Raw genomic sequence first — 21,032 nt, forward strand, 5'->3', positions numbered from 1 at the left:
GGATTTACCATTGTAAATTGTCTACAGGTGTACTGGAACAAACAGTAAATTCTTTAAGCAGCCCTGAGCTTTCTCAGGCAGACACTTTAAGTGGGGCCATGGTCATTCCTGAGTTGTTAGAACCAACATAGTGTGTATTCAAGTTTTTTTAATTTGCAGAAGAGGTGGTGGATGAGATCATTTGTGCTGTTTGGAGTTTTTATAGGCCAGAGTTGAGCCCTACTTGAGAAGATGGCTCAGAGGAACTTGACTAGAGTTGGTTTAAGGAAAGAATCTTTGTGCACCATGGGTGAAAAGTATATACATCAGAGTGTATATAGACTCTTTGTATAGAGTCTTTGTTTTGTATTTCAATTGTGAGACTGACAGAGCTACTTTAAACACCCAAAAGAGGAGTGAGATGGCTGCTACTCAAACACTGGGGACCACACTGAGTTTTTTTATGGTATTAGTAGAACTAAGAACTTTGCTTTTGTTGAGGAAAGCATTTAGAAATCCATTAAGTTCACTTTAAATTGAATTATGTCACAAATGTTTTACAATAATCAAATAATTTGAAAATTATTTCCTTATATCAAATGGTAGGGAAACACAGTAGAGAAATGTGCCACTTATGATAGAGGACAGAGCATAAGTCAAATATAATATTAGTTAAAAATTTGCTTTAGTCATATATACTTAGCTAATACTAATTTGTTTAGTTTACTAAGTCTCAAGTTCTCTTCTTTAAAACTCCCTTAGTATCAGTGCAGACTAAGATATATTAAAACAAGGTTTTGAACAAATAGTATTCTCATACCTAGTGATATAACCATATTTATGTTCTTCTAGAAAGATTTTTATGATTGAAATTACTAGGTGAGAGGGAATGAGCAGTTTGAAGCCTCCAGCTATGCATAGCTGTCTCACTTGCCTTCCTGAAATATTATGCTAATTTGTACACACAACAAAGTATATGAGAGTGCCCATTTGGAAATATTTGCCATACTAATAGATTTAAAAAATGAATGCTATTCTTATCAAAGCTTTCTTTAATAATTGAAAAACTCACATATTTATTGATCATCCATATTTTATCGTTTGTGTCTGATTATCTTATAATCTGTACATTTTTTATTGGTTGTTCCTTTTTTTCTCACTGATTTATAAGAGCTCTTTTTTCTGCTAATAATTTGCCACTTTTTTATTCTTGGTTTTGACTTACAGACATTTAATATTTTTTCTGTCATTAAAGTTTTTCCAACTTCCATTTTTTTGTGTGTGTTCAGAATATTTTCTATACTCTATTATTTCCATTATTTTCTTCTTATACTTTCATTATGTAATTTTTTATTTCTTTTGTAAATTTTGAAATTAATTTTGTTACACCATAGGAGATGGGAACTTTGTGAGTTATTGCACATTGACTCATAGTGTGATATAATGGAAGGACTTGGGATTTAGAACACCTGGTTATTCTTGGGACTGTTACAACTTGTAACCTAATACACTCATTTTGTTTCTAAAATTCTGTTGTAAACATACATAGCTGTATGTTGGCCATCCTCCAGAATGGTCCCAAGCATTCTTACCTTCTGGTGTTTGCACCTTGTGTGGTCCTTCCCACATTGAATCAGAGATGGTCTGTGACAGAATATGGTAGAAATAATGGTACAGGACCTCAAAGACTTGGTCCTAAAAGACGTTTCAGCTTTTGCTCTTGTCTCTTGGATTATATACTCACAAGTCACTAAGGTGAAGACTGAAGAAGCCCTATAAAAAACGTAAATGGAGAGGAACTGAGGCCTCTTTTCAGCTCTCGGCACCAGCTTGTTAGCTATGCATATGAATCATTATTTAAGGGGATTTTCTAGTGCCTCCCAAATTTCTATCCCATAGGAACTGAGCAGTAATAAACGGTTATCGTTATTTTAAGTGACTAAACTTTAGGATAATTTGTGGCTTTTTTTAATCTTTATTTTTGAGAGAGAAAGAGAGAGAGTATGCATGCTGGGAGGGGCAGAGACAGGGAGATAAAATCCTAAGCGGGCTCCAGGCTCTGAGCTGTCAGCAGAGAGCCCAACGTGGGGCTCGAACCCACGAACGAACTGTGAGATCATGACCTGAGCCAAAGTTGGACGCTTAACTGACTGAGCCACCCAGGCATCTCAGGATAATTTGTTTCTTAGCAATAGATAATACAGTGTGCAAGCAATTTTTTTAATGTTTTATTTATTTTCTTGAGAGAGAGAGACAGAGTACGAGTGGTAGAGGGGCAGAGAGAGATGGAGACACAGAATCTGAGGCAGGTTCCAGGCTCTGAGCTGTCAGCACAGAGCCTGACACAGGGCTTGAACTCAAGAACCACGAAATCATGACCTGAGCCGAAGTCAGACACTTAACTGAGCCACCTAGGTGCCCGGCAATTTTTTTAAATGGCTTCAATTTGACTCTTGAGTTAAATCTAAATATGTGAAACACCTTAAAAAACAAGATTTTTGAAGATCTTTATTTTCTGTAGAGATAGAGTGTATTTTTTCAACAAACCTGTGATGGATAAATTATGTAGTTATATTATCTAGCTTCTCAGAGACTCCGATTGTTCTGTTGCCCTATTAAAACTAAGAAAGAATGTCTAGGATGGAAGAAAAATCAGATTCTGCCTTCTAAGTTTCCTGAGGACAGTCCTATCATAATAATTTAAACATTTATTAAATACCTACCTTTTTTCAGATACTGAGGATACATGACTAAATTAGATGTACACAATTTCGGCTCTTTTGGAGACTGCAGTTTTAGGTTGGGGAGGTGAGTCCCACCCCTCACCCGCACCCCCCAAAAAAATTCTGGTGATAAGTCTGTTAAAAGAAATAAGTGGAATAAGTAGGTAGGTTTACTTTAGGCTGGTCAAGGTTTATCCTGCTTTCTCAGTATAATATCTGGCACACATTAGGCATTTACATGTTGAATAAATGAATATGTCTGAGTTGGTTTGTTTATATGTTAACATAATACTCTCATCCCCCCTGCCAACATACATATATGTACATGTAGATGGAAATATTATTATTCCCAGTTTTATGACTCAGATGTTATATCCCAATTTTCCATGATCGGAATTGTGAAAGACTAGATGCTGTAAACAGCTTCCTGCTGCATAGTTATGTCCCTGATAGAACAAATTTTTGTGGCATTAATGATCTTTGCAAAGAGGCAAAGTGATCTTCAAGGCCTCCCTTCTTCCAAATAAAGAAAGAAAAAGCAAAATCTTACAAATTGGAGTTAGAATAGTAGATGATGCTGATAGCAGTTTTCAAGGTACTAAGCTTTTGGCTCACAGCAAGATAGGGGAGCTGTGGTTGGATTCCTGTAGTCTAGACTCTTTGGGGTGCCCTCGAATCACTACCAGCATTAGAAACAGACCTGACTGTACTAACGCCCAAAGACTACCCTTGGTCTAATATCAGAGAATGAACTCACCATCAAAGATTATAAATTATAAGAAGCCATCATAAGCAGAGGTTGATAAATGTGTTCTGTAAATGGCCAGATAGTAAATATTCAAGCTTTGCAGTCTCTATTGTGTACCTATTCAGTTCTTCCATTGTAGTGGGAAAGCAGCTATAGAAGATCTATAAATGAATGAGCATGACCGTTGAAATAAAACTATTTACAAAAACAGGTAACAGGCCAGATTTGGCCTGCAACCAGTTTGCTAACCCCTACAATGGAAGGTGGAGTAAAGGAGGTATTTTAAGAGATAATGGCTGTTTGAATACTGATGAAAAATAAATTCTTAGGTCCATAATCTCCCTAGTAAGATGATAAAGAGAAAGTCATGTTTTCATCAAGTGAAATGCATGACACCAAAGTCAAAAAAAGCAGCTGTAGAGAAAAACAGATCATTTGAATGGAAATTATGAATTAGAATTACAGAATTAACAGTAATAGAAGATAGTAGAAAAATATCTTCAAAGAGTTGAGAGATTATCATCAATATAAAATAGTATGCTCAACAAATCTTTTGAAGATGAGAATCCAGGCATTTACAGATTAAAAAATGAGAGCATTTACCATCGAGAGACCTACATTAAAGGGATTTTGAGAGGTTATTTTTAAGAATCTACTCAAGCTAATGTTAGGAACAAGAGCTAAATCTCCACATTGCATAGTTTCAATGGAGAGTAATGACAAAAATGAAATAGAATGGTAGTCAGTATAGTTTTCTTCAGCTACAGATTGTTAGAATCTAGGTAAAGCTGAAATTCATGCTTTTGTAGGTTTTCCCCCCTATACTGTTGTTTTCCTCCTAGTCTCTAATTGTTTTAATTAATATTTTTGTGATGTGGGGTGAGGTTTATAGTGGTATAATTCTATAAGATCTTTTATTATATAGTTCTTAAATTTTCTGCAAAGAATTTCTGTTGTGATTATAGTGGTCTCAGGTATTTTTTTTGTCTTTTCTGTACTTGGATAATTGGTTATGCTTACGCTGGACATTTGATAAATGGGGAAAAATCACCCAAATTCATTAAATGTAGAGAAGACCAAAATCAAGGATGTGATCTAAGAAGAAATATGTTCCATGGTTTCAAAAGCTGCAGAAAGCCAGTGACAATCAGACTGAAGAATTTGGATAATAAAGGGATCACTAAAAACTTAATATACTTCTCTGGGATAGCTGTTGAAGCAAAATGACCTCAAGCTTAAATAAGAACTAGATATCCTAATAACAGGAAGGAAATATTTGGTCTCCTATGAAAAAGAAAAAAACTATTGTCATAGTACTTACTATTTATTGAGTACTCAACATGTGTCAAGCATAGTGCTAAGAACTTTCTGGGTGATTTTTGCATTTGGGCCTTAGGATAATCCCTTCTAGTTTGATGCCTTCATTATCTCCGTTTTGTAATGACAGGAACTGAGGCTGTATATAGTTTGACTACTTAAAGTACAGCAGTAAGTTCCAGAGCTGGAATTAGTAACCAGACCACCTGACTCCCATGCAGAAATTATGCCTTAACCACAAACGTTGTGGGCTGAAGAGCAAGTTTAGGTAGTTGTGATTATTATCTGTGTTTATTTATATGTTCTCTGTGCTTTTTACTGTGCAAAGGAGCAATTAAAGATGATATTGAAAGCATGTGGTGAGGGGCAAAGAGTTTTTCAACTTGGTGTGATAGGGATTGAGTGTGGTGTAGTATAGAAAGATCTACTGATATAAGTGCAAACAGTTCTTTCCGCTTGTAGCTGTGAAGTACTGAGCTAGAGTAATTCTTGATAGGTAGTTTTGATTTCTAGCACATAATTTTGTATGTGGCAAAAGCTTTTAAATTAGAATTTTTTTTTTCCTAGTGGAAAGAGTGAAAGAACAATTAAAACTTTCTTTGGAAAATAAGAACGGCATAGTGCAAACTGGTGAATTAACAGTTGTGCTGGATGGATTGGCGATTGAGCAAGAAAATCTAACAAACTGCAACTCATCTCCAACCAGTAAGCCAACTTTATGTGTTTTTAAAGTTTGAAGTGGGAAAAAAAACCTGAAAGAAGTATATAAAAACCTGCTTTATTTCTTTCTTGTTTAGTAGAAATACAGCAAAATGGTGATGCCTTACATGAAAATGGAGACCCTTCAACAAGACCAACCTCCAGGTAGAATATTTTATTTTAGTATTTGTGGCAAGGTAATGTAACATTTCCCATATATGAAGTTTTACATTTTAACCTTAGAGTTTGCCATAGAATTTAAAAGCTTGTATCTGTACATATCATTTGTTTAAATTCTTTTAAAAGTAGTTTTTAAAGAGATAAACTACATTGAGATATAATACACATACCAAAAGGGTTACCTTCTATATATTGCAGTAGATTTGGGTATAACAATCACGACTATCTAATTTCAGAAATTCTCATCACTCAAAAAGAGACTGGGGGCACCTAGGTGTCTCAGTCAGTTAAGTGTCCCAACTCTCGATTTTGGCTCAGGTCATGATCTCACGGTTGGTGGGACAGAGACTGCCTTGGGTTCTGCACTGACAGCTCAGGGCCTGCTTGGGATTCTCTTGTCTTCTCTCTCTGCCCCTCCCCTGCTTGTGTGCACGTCCTTTCTCTCGCTCTCTTTCAGAATGAATAAACATTTAAAAAAGCGTGGTGGGGGGGCGGGGGTGGAAACCTGGGTGGCTCAGTCCGTTAAGGGTTAGACTCTTGGTTTCAGCTAAGGTCATGATCTCATGCTTGGTAGGTTCAAGCTCCACATTAGGCTCTGTGCTGAGCCTGCTTGGGATTCCCTCCCTCCCTTCCTTCCTCCTCCTCCTCCTCCTCCTCCTCCTCCTTCTCTCTCTCTCTCTCTGCCTCTCCCATGCATGTGTGCATTCTCTCTCTCTTACTGTCTCTCTCAAAAATAAATAAACATTAAAAGAGAGAGAGAGAGAGAGACTCTGTAGCCATGAGCAGTCTCTCCCCATTCCTCTCTCCCAGCTCCTGGCAGCCCTAACTTACTTTTTGTCCAGTGGCTTGGCCTGTTCTGGCCTTTTCTTAGAAATGGACATATATGTCACTTTCTATTACTGGCTGTTTTTACTTAGCATGAGATTCATTCATGTTGTAGCGTGTGTCATTAATTCATTCTTTTCTTTGTCACCTTCTATTACTGGCCGTTTTTACCTAGCATGAGATTCATTCGTGTTGTAGCATGTGTCAGTACATCATTCTTTTTTATTGGAAATGGCTTCTTAAAATCTGTATTTAGGCATATTATATCAGTAAATAGATAGGTGCAGATAATGTGGGAAAATTGGCATCTTTTTGCTATCTGAATTGGCAGCTTCCAGTAGATCACTAGAAGGTACATGCTCCACAGATTGTAGTCTTTCCTCAGAAATCATCCTGCCATCTCAGAAATTCCCTTTGCTTACAGTTTGATGACCATAAAAGCTTTCTCTTTGGAATAGTTTAAATTAGAATAAAAACATATAATAGACTGGTTATAATGAATCCTTCAAAATATAAAAATACATTGCCATAAAAGTGACTTGTTAATGTCTGAAAAATATGCTGGTATATGACAAGTGTGACCTCTATTAATATATAAAATTACTAACATCATTACTCCTAAATTGTTATTAAATGATTCTCATAGAGCACAGATAAGTATATTTTCTGAATATGTATTTGGCTTAAATAAATCTATTTAGTTTCCATAGGAAAAAACTAAGAGCTAAAAGGGTACAACACTAGGTAGATTAAAATATTTTGTCTTTGTGTATCTAAAATATGTATCTGTTTTTATAATCTTTGTAATACAATCTTAGATGGGTAAAGAAGATTGAGTCATGACCAATCTGAAAACTAATTTATTGCATAGTAAGACATTTTGAATGAAAGATTAGATCTATAGCACCAGGAGAACTTCACATGAATTCTTCTACTTAGACTCTTGGATCACTGATTTCTTCCTGAGTGGCTGGGGAGGGCTGTGCAATCAGAAGAATCACTTGGGAACTTCCTTTCCTTGTCCAAACTTCCTGAAGACATCTCATTCCAAATACACAGGTAACAAAGGAAAGGAGAGTTTCATTCATTCATTCATCATCAGATACTTATTGAGTGCCTGTTTGGTGCTCGACACTAGTCCAAGCACTAAGAATACTGGCCCTGTTCCTGTGAAATTTCATTCTGGTGGGATAAAGGTAAAGAGTAAGTAAGTGAAGAAATGAATTAGCTAATTGGAAATAGTATTAAGAACTGTGAAGTCATTGAAATAGGACAAGGTGACAGGAATGAAAGGGAGTCTGTTTTAAAGAGAGATGTTGGGGGAATTACCTCTGAAAAAGTGTCATTTGAGCTACAATTAAAAAGCCAAAAATGTACTATCCATGCAGAGTTCTGACAGGAGAGCATTATTCTAGGCAGAGGACATAGCAAGTGCAAAGACCGTGAGTTTATTTTTAGTTAATTCATGCTCTACAAATTCTTCCAACTCGAGAATATAATATTTATCCTTTTTTTTTGGATAATCCTATAGTCATTATAATATTACTGCTTGCGTATGATAATTTGTAATAAACAGGAAGGCTTTACAGCATGTTTTCATGTTCAGTAAAATTGATATATGGTATATATATCAAGGTAAGAAAGGAGGAACTTGGAGACAAAGATAGCTAGACACAATCTGATTGATATATTTTTAGAAACATTAGGCTGCTTTGTGGAGAGTAGATATTTGGAAAAACTCTCCTGTTTATTTACATGATATCACCCAACTTCCTATCCATTGCCAATAAGGTTTAAAATATTTGATTTTGTAGTTGTAGATTTATTTATTTATTTACAGCTCATGTATTTGCTATAAATTCTTCTAACTGTGATATAATATTTAGCTTTTCTGATTATCATGTCCTCATTATTTTAGTACCTAGTACACTGTAATTTGTAATCAATATTTGAAGACCTTTTCAGCTTATTTTCCAGTGTTTAATAAAATTACAATAGGTTGGCAATCCCTATCAAAATAACACCAGCATTCTTCACAGAGCTGTAACAAATAATCCTAAAATTTGTGGAACCAGAAAAGACCCTGAATAGCGAAAGCAGTCTTGAAAGAGAAAACCAAAGCTGGAGGCATCACAATCCCGGACTTCAAGATGTATTACAAAGCTGTTATCATCAAGACAGTATGGTACTGGCACAAGAACAGACACTCAGATCAATGGAACAGAATAGAGAACCCAGAAATGGACCCACAGACTTATGGCCAACTAATCTTTGGCAAAGCAGGAAAGAATATCCAATGGAATAAAGACAGTCTCTTCAGCAAGTGGTGCTGGGAAAACTGGACAGCGACATGCAGAGAAATGAACCTGGACCACTTTCTTACACCATACACAAAAAAAAACTCAGAATGGATGAAAGACCTAAACGTAAGACAGGAAGCCATCAAAATCCTCGACGAGAAAGCAAGCATAAACCTCTTTGACCTAGGCCGTAGCAACTTCTTACTCAACACATCTCCGGAGGCAAGGGAAACAAAAGCAAAAATGAACTATTGGGACCTCATCAAAATAAAAAGCTTCTGCACAGCAAAGGAAACAAATAGCAAAACTAAAAGGTAACCAACGGAATGGGAGAAGATGTTTGCAAACAACATACAAGATAAGGGGTTGGTAACCAAAATCTATAAAGAACTTAACAAACTCAACACCCAAAAAACAAATAATCCAGTGAAGAAATGGGCAAAAGACATGAATAGACACTTTTCCAAAGAAGACATCCAGATGGCCATCTGACACATGAAAAAATGCTCAATGTCACTCATCATCAGGGAAATATAAATAAAAACCGCCATGAGATATCACCTCACACCTGTCAGAATGGCTAACATTAACAACTCAGACAACAACCGATGTTGGCAAGGATGTGGAGAAAGAGGATCTCTTTTGCACTGCTGGTGGGAATGCAAACTGGTGCAGCCATTCTGGAAAACAGGATGGAGGTTCCTCAACAAATTAAAAATAGAACTACCCTATGACCCAGCAATTGCACTACTAGGTATTTATCCAAGGGATACAGGTGTGCTGTTTTGAAGGGGCACATGTACCCCAATGTTTATAGCAGCACTATCAACGATGGCCAAAGTATGGAAAGAGCCCATATGTCCATTGACAGACGAATGGATAAAGAAGATGTGGTCTATATATATATACAATGCAGTATTACCCAGCAATCAAAAAGAATGAAATCTGGCCATTTGCAACTACGTGGATGGAACCTAGAGGGTATTATGCTAAGCAAAATTAATCAGTCCGAGAAAAACAAGTATCTTTTGACTTCACTCACATGAGGACTTTAAGATACAAAACGGATGACCATAAGGAAAGGGAAGCAAAAATAATATAAAAACAGGGAGGAGGACAAAACATGAGACTCTTAAATTTACAGAACAAACAGAGGGTTACTGGAGGGGTTGTGGGTGGGGGGGTGGGCTAAATGGGTAAGGGGCATTAAGGAATCTACTCCTGAAATCGTTGTTGCACTATATACTAACTAACTTGGAAGTAAGTTAAAAAATAAATTATTTAAAAAATTATAATGGTTGGAATTGATTTTTAAAAGTTCCTTGAGCTTTTTGAAAATGCTTTTTAGAAATGCTTTTTAAAGAGCACTTTAAAGATTATTCTTAGATTAAATATTTAAATACATATACACACACACATTTTGTTGTTGTTGTTACATTTATTTATTTTTGAGAGAGAAGCAGAGATAAAGGGGGACAGAGAATGAGAGGGGGAGGGTCAGAGAAAGAGAGAGATATCAGAATTCAAAGCAGGCGCCAGGCACAGAGCCTGACACGGGGCTCAAGCTCATGAACCATGAGATCATGACCTGAGCCAAAGTTGGACGCTTAACTGACTGAGCCACCCAGGAGCCCCTTAGACTTAAATATTTAAAAGGTACAACTTGATCATTACTTTGAGGGACTGAAATTATTTTGATTTAATATATTTATATATCTGAGTATATATATAGTTATCTGCTAGTGTGGATACACTTAGAACTGAAAGTAATTTAAACTTTAATGTAGTAAAAGCATGCTATATCTTGTGTTCATTACTCTTTCTACCTATCACTTTGCTTGAGTACTAAGAATTTGGTAAATCTTTCTTACGACAATTCTGATGGAAAGTCACTTAATTGCACTTATTGAAGTAAAGCATCTTTTTTTTCTTTTTTTTAAGGTTGGTTGTTGAAGGTACCAGTGGAATAGATAATCATACACCTACAAGCACTCTAGTTCAAAACTCATGCTGTTCATATGTAGTTAATGGAGACAACACACCTTCATCTCCGTCTCAGGTTGCTGCCAGACCCAAAAATACACCAGCTCCAAAACCACTCACATCTGAGCCTGCCAATGACACTGGTAAGTATGGTGATTTATGACTCATTGTTTAAATGGAAACTAAATTAAACTTTATGCCTACACTTCTCTTACTGTACTATCTTTCTTAATCTTCAGTTCTGCGATAGGAATCTAAAGATCTAAATAACTGAAATCTTTCCTAATGTTTTGAATTTTTCTAGATTATTTAGGAGGATATTCCAAATATATATTTAGTTTAGAAATAACAATACATTTCATTGGGGATCCTGGGCAACTCAGTTAGTTAAGCATCTGAATTTGGCTCAGGTCATGATCTCGCGGTCCATGAGTTTGAGCCCCACATCGGGCTCTGTGATGACAGCTCGGAGCCTGGAGCCTATTTCAGATTCTGTGTCTCCCTCTCTCTATGCCCCTTTCCCCACTCACAGTCTGTCTGTCTGTCTGTCTGTCTGTCTGTCTCTCTCTCTCTCAAAAATAAATAAACATTAAAAAAATTAAAAAAAAATAACAATACATTTCACTAAGCATGTACTTATAGATTCTTAGGCTTTATGCCACATGCAAAAAAAGTTCATTATATAATATTTCTAAAAGAACTTTTGTGAGTTTATTAATTTGTTAGTAATAAGTGGTTTCTCTTGGGGGTGGAGAGAGGAAGGGAGTGGGGGGCAGAGACAGAGGGAGAGAGGGAGAGAGGGAGGGAGGGAGAGAGGGAGAGAGAGAGACAGAATGAGAAAGGGAGAATGAATCCCAAGCAGGCTCCACACTGTGAGCGCAGACCCTGATGCAGGGCTCAAGCTCATGAACCATGAGATCATGACCTGAGCCAAAATCAAGAATCAGACACCTAACTGACTGAGCAACCCAGGTGCCCCAATAAATGGTTTCTTTAACCTGTCTTCAGTACACAAATAATTTATTTCTTTGTATTACAAGTTGTTAGAAAAATGTAGTTTGAGCTGAGAGAGCTCTCAAAGTTCTAGATTTTTCAGGAGTATTATTCCATTACAGAAGGAATGCCTATGGAAGATTTTTTTCTATAATCCTGTATTCCAATGGACTCAGCTGTAAAAATTCATAAGTAATTTTCTTGTTTCATCTTTATATATTCTCTTAGATGAATCTCTTCAAACTCAAACATCTTAAGGTTGATTATGTTTGGGAGCTAGAGTTGTAATACTGGTCTTTTATTTCCAGAGTCTATATTTTTTCCTGTGTTTTGTGTATCTATGGGAAAGTATTCAAAAGTAGAAAAAAGTAAGGAATCAATTCAGGAATTGAATGAAAATACATGGGATTATAGATAAGACAACTGTATATTTATACCCAGGATTGGAGGGAGACTTACTCTGCTCTATCTTGAGAGTTTTTATAAACGTAGGAATTGACCTCTGAATGTTTTTGTTTTTTGTTTTTTTTTAATTTTTGTCTATTTTTGAAAGAGAGAGAGAAAGAGAGAGAGAGACAGACAGACAGTGTGAGCACTGGAGGGGCAGAGAGAGAATTGAAGTAGGCTCCAGGCTCCGAGCTGTCAGCACAGCACCCGATGCAGGGTCCAAACTCACAAACTATGAGATAGGACCTGTGCTGAAGTCAGACACTTGCTGATTGAGCCACCCAGGTGCCCCTCTGAATTTTTTTGTTTAATATAATTTCTTGTCAAATTGGTTTCCATACAACACCCAGTGCTCATCCCAACAAGTGCCCTCCTCCTTGCCATCACCCGCTTTCCCCTCTCCCCTACCCCCCATCTATCCTTAGTTTGTTCTCCGTCCTTAAGAGTCTCTTATGGTTTGCCTCCCTCCTCTCTGTTACTTTTTCTCCCCCCCCCCCCTTCCTCTCCCCCATGGTCTTCTGTTAAGTTTCTCAAGATCCACATGAGTGAAAACATATATATCTGTCTTTCTCTGACTGACCTATTTCACTTAGCATAAATCTTCCAATTCCATACATGTTGCTGCAAATGGCCAGATTTCATTCTGTCTCATTGCCAAGTAGTATACCATTGTATATATAAACCACATCTTCTTTATCCAATCGTCAGTTGATGGACATTTAGGCTCTTTCCATAATTTGGCTATTGTTGAGAGTGCTGCTATAAACATTGGGGTACAAGTGCCCTTATGCATCAGCGCTCCTGTATCCCTTGGGTAAATTCCTAGCAGTGTTATTGCTGGGTCTTAGGGTAGATCTATTTTTAATTTTTTGAGGAACCTCCACAGTTTCCAGAGTGGCTGCACCATTTTGCATTCCCACCAGCAGTGCAAAAGGGTTCCCGTTTCTCCACATCCTTGCCAGCATCTATAGTCTCCTGATTTGTTCATTTTAGCCACTCTGACTGGCATGAGGTGATATCTGAGTGTGGTTTTGATTTGTATTTCCCTAATGAGGAGTGACGTTGAGCATCTTTTCATGTGCCTGTTGGTCATCTGGATGTCTTCTTTAGAGAAGTGTCTATTCATGTCTTCTGCCCATTTCTTCACTGGATTATTTGTTTTTCGGGTGTGGAGTTTGGTGAGTTCTTTGTAGATTTTGGATACTAGCCCTTTGTCCAATATGTCATTTGCAAATATCTTTTCCCATTCCGTTGGTTGCCTTTTAGTTTTGTTCATTGTTTCCTTTGCAGTGCAGAAGCTTTTTATCTTGAGGAGGTCCCAGTACTTCATTTTTGCTTTTAATTCCCTTGCCTTTGGAGATGTGTCAAGTAAGAAATTGCTGCGGCTGAGATTAAAGAGTTTTTTTTTCTGCTTTCTCCTCTAGGGTTTTGATGATTTCCTATCTCACATTCAGGTCCTTCATCCATTTTGAGCTTATTTTTGTGTATGGTATAAGAAAGTGGTCTAGTTTCATTCTTCTGCATGTTGCTGTCCAGTTCTCCCAGCACCATTTGTTAAAGAGACTGTCTTTTTTCCACTGGATACTCTTTCCTGCTTTGTCAAAGGTTAGTTGGCCATACATTTGTGGGTCCAGTTCTGCGGTCTCTATTCTATTTCATTGGTCTATGTGTCTGTTTCTGTGCCAGTACCATATTGTCCTGATGATTACAGCTTTGTAGTAGAGGCTAAAGTCTGGGATTGTCATGCCTCCCACTTTGGTTTTCTTCTTCAATATTACTTTGGCTATTCGGGGTCTTTTATGGTTCCATACAAATTTTAGGATTATTTGTTCTAGCTTTGAGAAGAATGCTGGTGCAATTTTGATTGGGATTGTGTTGAATGTGTAGATTGCTTTGGTAGTATTGACATTTTAACAATATTCTTCCAATCCATGAGCATGGAATGTTTTTCCATTTCTTTGTATCTTCTTCAGTTTCCTTCATAAGCTTTCTATAGTTTTCAGCATACAGATCTTTTACATGTTTGGTTAGGTTTATTCCTAGGTATTTTATGGTTCTGTTGCAATTGAGAATGGTATCAGTTTATTTGTCTTTCTGTTGCTTCATTATTGGTGTATAAAAATGCAACCGATTTTTGTACATTAATTTTGTACCCTGCAACTTGCTGAATTTATGTATCTGTTCTGTCAGACTTTTGGTGGAATCTGTCAGGTTTTCCATGTAGGGTATCATGTCATCTGCAAAAAGTGAAAGTTTGACTTCATCTTTGCCAGTTTTGATGCCTTTTATTTCATTTTGTTGTCTGATTGCTGACACTAGGACTTCCAATACTATGTTAAACAACAGTGGTGAGAGTGGACATCCCTGTCGTGTTCTTGCTCTCAGGGGGAAAGCTCTCAGTTTTTCCCCATGATATTAGCTGTGGGCTTTTCCTAAATGGCTTCTATGATGTTTAAGCATGCTCCTTCTATCCTGACTTTCTTGAGGGTTTTCATTAAGAAAGGGTGCTGCATTTTGTCAAATGCTTTTTCTGCATCTATTGACAGGACCAGACCATATGGTTCTTATTGTTTATTTTATTAATGTGATGTATCACATTGATTTGTGAATATTGAACCAGCCCTACAGCCCAAGAATGAATCCCACTTGATCATGGTGAATAATACTTTTTATATGCTGTTGAATTCAATTCGCTAGTATCTTGTTGAGATTTTTTTGCATCCATATTCATCAGGGATATTGGCCTGTAGTTCTCTTTTTTTGCTAGGTCTCTGTCTGATTTTGGAATCAAACTAACGCTGGCTTCATAGAATGAGTCTGGAAGTTTTCCTTCCCTTGTATTTTTTTTGGAACAGCTTGAGAAGGATAGGTATTAACTCTGCTTTAAATGTCTGGTAGAATTCGCCAGGGAAGCCATGTGGTCCAGGACTCTTATTTGTTGGGAGATTTTTGATAACTGATTCAATTTCTTCTCTAGTTAGGGTCTGTTAGTTTTGGTAGTGTGTGGGTGGTAGGAATTTGTCTATTTCTTCCATGTTGTCCAGTGTGTTGGCATATAATTTTTCATAATATTACCTGATAATTGCTGGTATTTATGAGGGATTGGTTGTAATAATTCCATTTTCATTCATGATTTTATCTATTTGGGTCCTCTCTCTTTTCTTTTGAGAAGCATTACTAGACGTTTATCAATTTTGTTTATTTTTTCAAAAAACCAACTCTTGGTTTCATTGATCTGCTCTACTGTTTTTTTAGATTCTGTATTGTTTATTTCTGCTCTGATCTTTATTATTTCTCTTCTTCTGCTGGGTTTGGGGTATCTTGCTGTTCTGCTTCTATTTCCTTTAGGTGTACTGTTAGATTTTGTATTTGGGATTTTTCTTGTTTCTTGAGATAGGCCTGGATTGCAGTGTATTTTCCTCTTAGGATTGCCTTTGCTGCATCCTAGAGGGTTTGGATTGTTGTGTTTTCATTTTCATTTGTTTCCATGTATTTTAATTTCTTCTCTAATTGCCTCATTGACCTGTTCATTCTTTTGTAAGATGTTCTTTAACTTCCATGCTTTTGGAGGTTTTCCAGACTTTTTCATGTGGTTGTTCTCAAGTTTCATAGCATTGTGATCTAAAAGTGTGCATGGTATGATCTCAATTCTTTTATATTTATTGAGGGCTGTTTTGTGATCCAGTATATGATTTATCTTGGAGAATGTTCCATGTGCACTTGAGAAGAAAGTATGTTCTTCTGCTTTGGGATGTAGAGTTCTAATTATGTGTGTCAGGTCCATCTGGTCCAACGTATCTTTCAGGATCTTTGTTTCTTTACTGGTTCTGTGTCTAGATGATCTGTCCATTGTTGTAAGTGGAGTATTAAGGTCCCCTGCAATTACCACATTCTTATCAATAAGATGCTTATGTTTGTGATTAATTGTTTTAAATATATGGGTGCTTCGAATTCGGTGCATAGACATTTATAATTGTTAGCTCTTCCTGATGAATAGACTATTATATAATGCCCTTCTTCATCTCTTGTTACAGCCTTTTATTTAAAGTCTAGTTTGTCTCATATAAGTATGGCTACTCCAGCTTTCTTTTGACTTCAGTAGCATGATAGATAGTTCTCCATCCCCTCACTTTCAATCTGAAAGTGTCCTCAGGTCTAAAATGAGTCTCTTGTAGACAGCAAATAGATGGGTCTTGTTTTTTTAATCCATTCTGATACTTTATGTGTTTCGATTGGAGATTTTAGTACATTTACATTAATGTTATTATTGAAAGGTGTGGGTTTAGAGTCATTGGGTTATCTGTAGGTTTCATGCGTGTAGTGATGTCTCTGGTACTTTGTGGTCCTTGCAACATTTCACTCACAGAATCCCCCTTAGGATCTGTTGTAGTGCTGGTTTAGTGTGATGAATTCCTTCAGCTTTTGTTTGGGAAAACTTTTATCTCTCCTTCTATTCTGAATGACAGGCTTGCTGCATACTTTTCCTGTTCATCACATTGAAGATTTCCTGCCATTCCTTTCTGGCCTGCCAAGTTTCAGTAGATATGTCTGCTACTACCCTTATGCTTCTACCTTTGTATGTTAAGGCCCATTTATTCCTAGCTGCTTTCTGAATTCTCTCTTTATGCTTGTATTTTGCCAGTTTCACTATGATATGTCATGCAGAAGATCAATTCAAGTTACATCTGAAGGGAGTTCTCTGTGCCTCTTGGATTTCAGTGTCTGTTTCCTTCCCCGGATTGGGGAAGTTCTCAGCTATGATTTGTTCAAGTACACCTTCAGCCCCTTTCTGTCTCTCTTCTTCATCTGGAATTCCTATGATACGTATATTGTTCCATTTGATTGCATCACTTAGTTCTCTAGTTTTCACCTCTTGATCCTGTATTTTTTTCTCTCTTTTTCTCAGCTTCCTCTTTTTCCATAATTTTATCTTCTAATTCACTTATTCTCCTCTCTGCCTTTTCAATCCGCACTGTGACTGCCTCCATTTTATTTACACTTCATTTATAGCATTTTTTAATTCATCATGACTATTTTTTAGTTCCTTGATCTCTGCAGTACCAGATTCTCTGCTGTCTTCTATGCCTTTTTCAAGCCCAGCAATTAATCTTATGACTATTATTTTAAGTTATTGTTCAGTTATATTGCTTATATCTGTTTTGATTAATTCTTTGGTTGTCACTTCTTCCTGGAATTTCTTTTGAGGGGAATTCTTTCATTTCATCATTTTGGCTAGTTTTCTGTTCCTTATGAATTTTAAAAGCTCGTTATGCGCTTGGCACCTGCGAGCACTGCTATATTAAAGGGGGGGTCACACACTGTCCAGGGCCTGGCCCTTCAGGAAGTGTTTTTTTGGAGAGTGTTACTTGCTCTCTGTTGTTGTGACTTTGGTTATTTTATTTCTCTACTGCTAGTGATGTTTTGGACCCTCTACGAGGTGTGCTTTGATTTGTTCCTTGAAGTAGTCCTGTAAAGGAAAACAAACAGGAAACAAAGACACATAAACACACATACAGATAAAACAAACAGACAAAAAAAACCCACACACAAACAAACATACAAACAAAAACAATCCAAAAGCAAAAAAACAGAATCACCAGCTACAAGTAAAGAACAAGGTAGAGGCAGTGCTGATGGAGGAGCACATGCAAAGAGAGAAATGACAGGGGCGGGGACAAAGAGAAAATAAACATTGACCGGGCAGAGAGACTAAATGACTTAATCCAGAGAGAGAGAAAGGAAAATAAAGAAGGAGGTCGCGGGGGTGGGGGGACAAAGATAAAGTTACCCAGGCAGAGAAAGTATATGGCTTGATTATTCCAGAGAGAAAGGAAAGTACAGAAGGAGATGTAGAACATGTATCAAGGGAATGCATTAAATATGTCTGCTTCAACAAACCAACAACCAGAGCAACCAGCCTAGAGGAGGGAAGAGATAGGAAGGGAGAATATATCTAAATAAGAATTGTCCTGGAATTAAAGAATTGTCCTGGAATTAATCCAGGCTATGCAGCATCACTGGTCTGGATTATGGAGCCCTCTGGTTGCACAGTATGTATCTGGCTCCAGCAGATAAGCTGTTACCTGCACGGAGGGGCGTGGTTTGGTGTAGGCTGGTCTCACCTCCACTATCTGTCCCACCCCGGACTGATCCCTGAGGTCCTGCCTTGGTGGTGATGGTGGGAGGGAATGGTAATCCCCCAGTCTCTTCCCTGTGACCCAGTGGACTCCATTCCAGTTGTCCTCACTGTGCCACAGGCACAGACTGGGCGGTCCTTCTCGCTCCCCCAACTCCCCTGGCCCAGTGCTTGGCTAGGGTTCAAAGACCCGCTCCAGGTGCTCTGGCACTGAGGAAGTGCCTCTCTGTGCAGCTTGATATGTGGTCCTGCCTGGCTTTGCCTGTGCTGCCGGACTTCAGGGAGGACTGCCTTTTCCTGCTGTGGACTGCGCTGCTGACCTCGCTGAGGTGCATGGGGGTGGTATACGCAGGCAGCAGACAGGCTTTATTCTCTCCCAGCACACTCCAGGGAGGGGGCCGGTTTCTCCTTCTGCAGACTGCACCCTCAACCTAGCCACTGAGCCCCAGGGGGTGGAGGACACAGGCAGGCTTTGTTCTGTCACACAGCCCTCCAGGGAGGGGTCCACTTTCTCCTGTGGACTGTGCCCCTGATCTACCACCGAACCCGGGGCTGGCTCCCCTCCTCCCCAGGTGCATGAACAGGGAGATGGCCCCAGTCTGAAGAAAGCCCCACAGTTAGAGATAGGATCCCTCTCAGTCCCAGTCCTGGGACAAGAGACTGTATCTCTTGTCCAGATACAGTCAGTCCTACACTTCCCCAGCCATGCTTTCTCTTCTCTTCGTCTCTCAACAGAAGGGGATCTCTCCCCTCCGTGCCTACTCTGTGGGTTTTATTTCCCCCAGTTCACAATCACCCACCTGTCCTTTCTCAAGTTTCTTCCTGGTAGATTTCAGCCTCTTTTCCTCCCGGACTCTTGAGGTTTAAAGTCCTTTGGCTTCAGCACTTCTTTGTTTGAGAGACGCGGGAAGTATGGATCCCCCTACTTCTCTACCATGTTGGCCCATGAATCTGAATGGGTTTTTAAATTTTAATTTATTAATGCCTTTTTTTTTTTTTAAGATGGACTTAAAGATCCTGAGTGGTCACAATAAGTAGAACTCTTTGGTCATTAATTTAAGGTGGCTGGAAAATGAAGAGAAGAGAAATACATATAACAAGAGTGACATTAGTGAGGCAAATGCATTTATTTTCTGATTTCTGATCTGCTTTGTAGTAGGAACATTTGTCTCAGAGTTATTAGCAAAGCAGAAAAGGAAACATCACCTTATTTTATTTGGAACTGTGTCTAAATTAAGAACAGACCAGTTAAAACAGCTACTGTTTCTGATATTCTATCTTTTATGGATTGTATGAAAAAACCGCATAGTGTGAGCAACATCCTCAATAATTCTAGGAGAGTAAATGTAATAGTGAGTTTCAGAGAACTGTGATTTATGTTATCTATCCTAAATTAAATATTACGATTTTTAAAAATAGTCTGAGTACCTATAGAAAGGACCAATAATTTATTTTTTTAAGGTTTATTTATTTATTTTGAGAGAGAGAGAGAGAATGACCAGGGAAGGGCAGAAAGAGAGGGGGACAGAGGATGTGAAGCAGATTCCATTCCGATAGTGGAGAGCGTGATGCGTGGCCCAAACACAAAAACCACGAGATCGTGACCTGAGCTGAAGTTGGATGCTTAACTGACTGAACCACCCAGGCACCTCAGTAATTTATTTTTTAAAAATGTAAACACATAGAGGTACTTGGGAGGCTCAGTTGGCTTGACATGACTCTTGATTTCCCCTCTCCCTGGCTTGTGTGTGCTCACTCTCTCTTAAAAAAAAAAAAAAAAAAAAAAAAATTCAAAAAATACATATCAACACATAGAAAAGTGGTTTATCTGAACCAGAGTTTTTCACAATGAAGCTTAAATCTAGTGCTTTTTGGTCATGAATTTTTAAGTTATTAAGTAATTATCCATACCAAAAAATTTCAAGGAAAACCTAATTCATAAATTTGCATTATATTTTAATTTTTTTTTAACATTTATTTTTGAGAGAGAGAGACAGAGCACAAGCAGTGGATGGGCAGAGAGTGAGGGTGACAGAATCCAAAGCAGGCTCCAGGCTCCGGGCTCCAAGCTGCCAACACAGAGCCTGACGTGGGGCTTGAACTCACGAGCTGTGAGATTGTGACCTGAGCCGAAGTCAGATGCTCAACTGAGCCACCTGGGTGCCCCAAAATTTGCATTTTAAACAATATAACTTCCTTAACAACACTCCAAAGAAGTTGTGAAAAATAAAAATAACACTGTTATATAACAGGATTGATTTGTTATATGGGATTATCATTACATTCAGAATGTAGTTCCAGTTCCATCATTTCTGAAACTAATTAGATAAAAGGCCAATTATTTGTAAAGTTCAGTCCTGATTCATGAAAAGAATAAGAAGGATGAATGATCATTTCAGAAAGGCTTATACCGCCATTCTATCTCATTCTTGTCATCATCCTCCATTTAAAATCTATGGAATTTGGTGAGTTAACTCTTCTTCCTAAAATATTTAGCTGTTTGAGTAGATTGGTGAAAGTGTCCATTGACCACTGGTTAGTTGCATGTTTTAATGTTTGGGTATATTCAGATGCTGGTACAAAAGGGAGGAAGACTTACGGAGGCTTTTCAGAAATCTCAGAATCTCTTACACTCCATGGTTTCTCGGGTTCTCTATAGACTCTTCCATTGAGAACAAGTACACTTCCCATGTTTTTTTTGT

The 21,032-nt window shown here is 37.8% G+C and overlaps 1 protein-coding gene across 5 annotated transcripts in view; it reads left to right on the forward strand.

The window, feature by feature from the left end:
• Positions 1-21,032, forward strand: part of WWP1 (WW domain containing E3 ubiquitin protein ligase 1) — a 133,667-nt gene that overhangs the window by 54,056 nt on the left and 58,579 nt on the right. For 4 of the 5 annotated variants that reach the window (XM_019453395.2, XM_019453392.2, XM_019453394.2 and 1 more), the window contains 3 exons: positions 5,335-5,472; positions 5,565-5,631; positions 10,713-10,897. In XM_019453395.2, coding sequence (XP_019308940.1) covers positions 5,335-5,472; positions 5,565-5,631; positions 10,713-10,897 — 390 coding nt within the window. The remainder of the gene's footprint in view (positions 1-5,334; positions 5,473-5,564; positions 5,632-10,712; positions 10,898-21,032) is intronic. The other variant, XM_019453393.2, reaches the window with a different exon arrangement.

The sequence above is a fragment of the Panthera pardus genome, unplaced genomic scaffold (genome assembly GCF_024362965.1).
Source record: "Panthera pardus isolate Hobbes unplaced genomic scaffold, ASM2436296v1 HiC_scaffold_7, whole genome shotgun sequence".
Taxonomy (NCBI): Eukaryota; Metazoa; Chordata; class Mammalia; order Carnivora; family Felidae; genus Panthera; species Panthera pardus.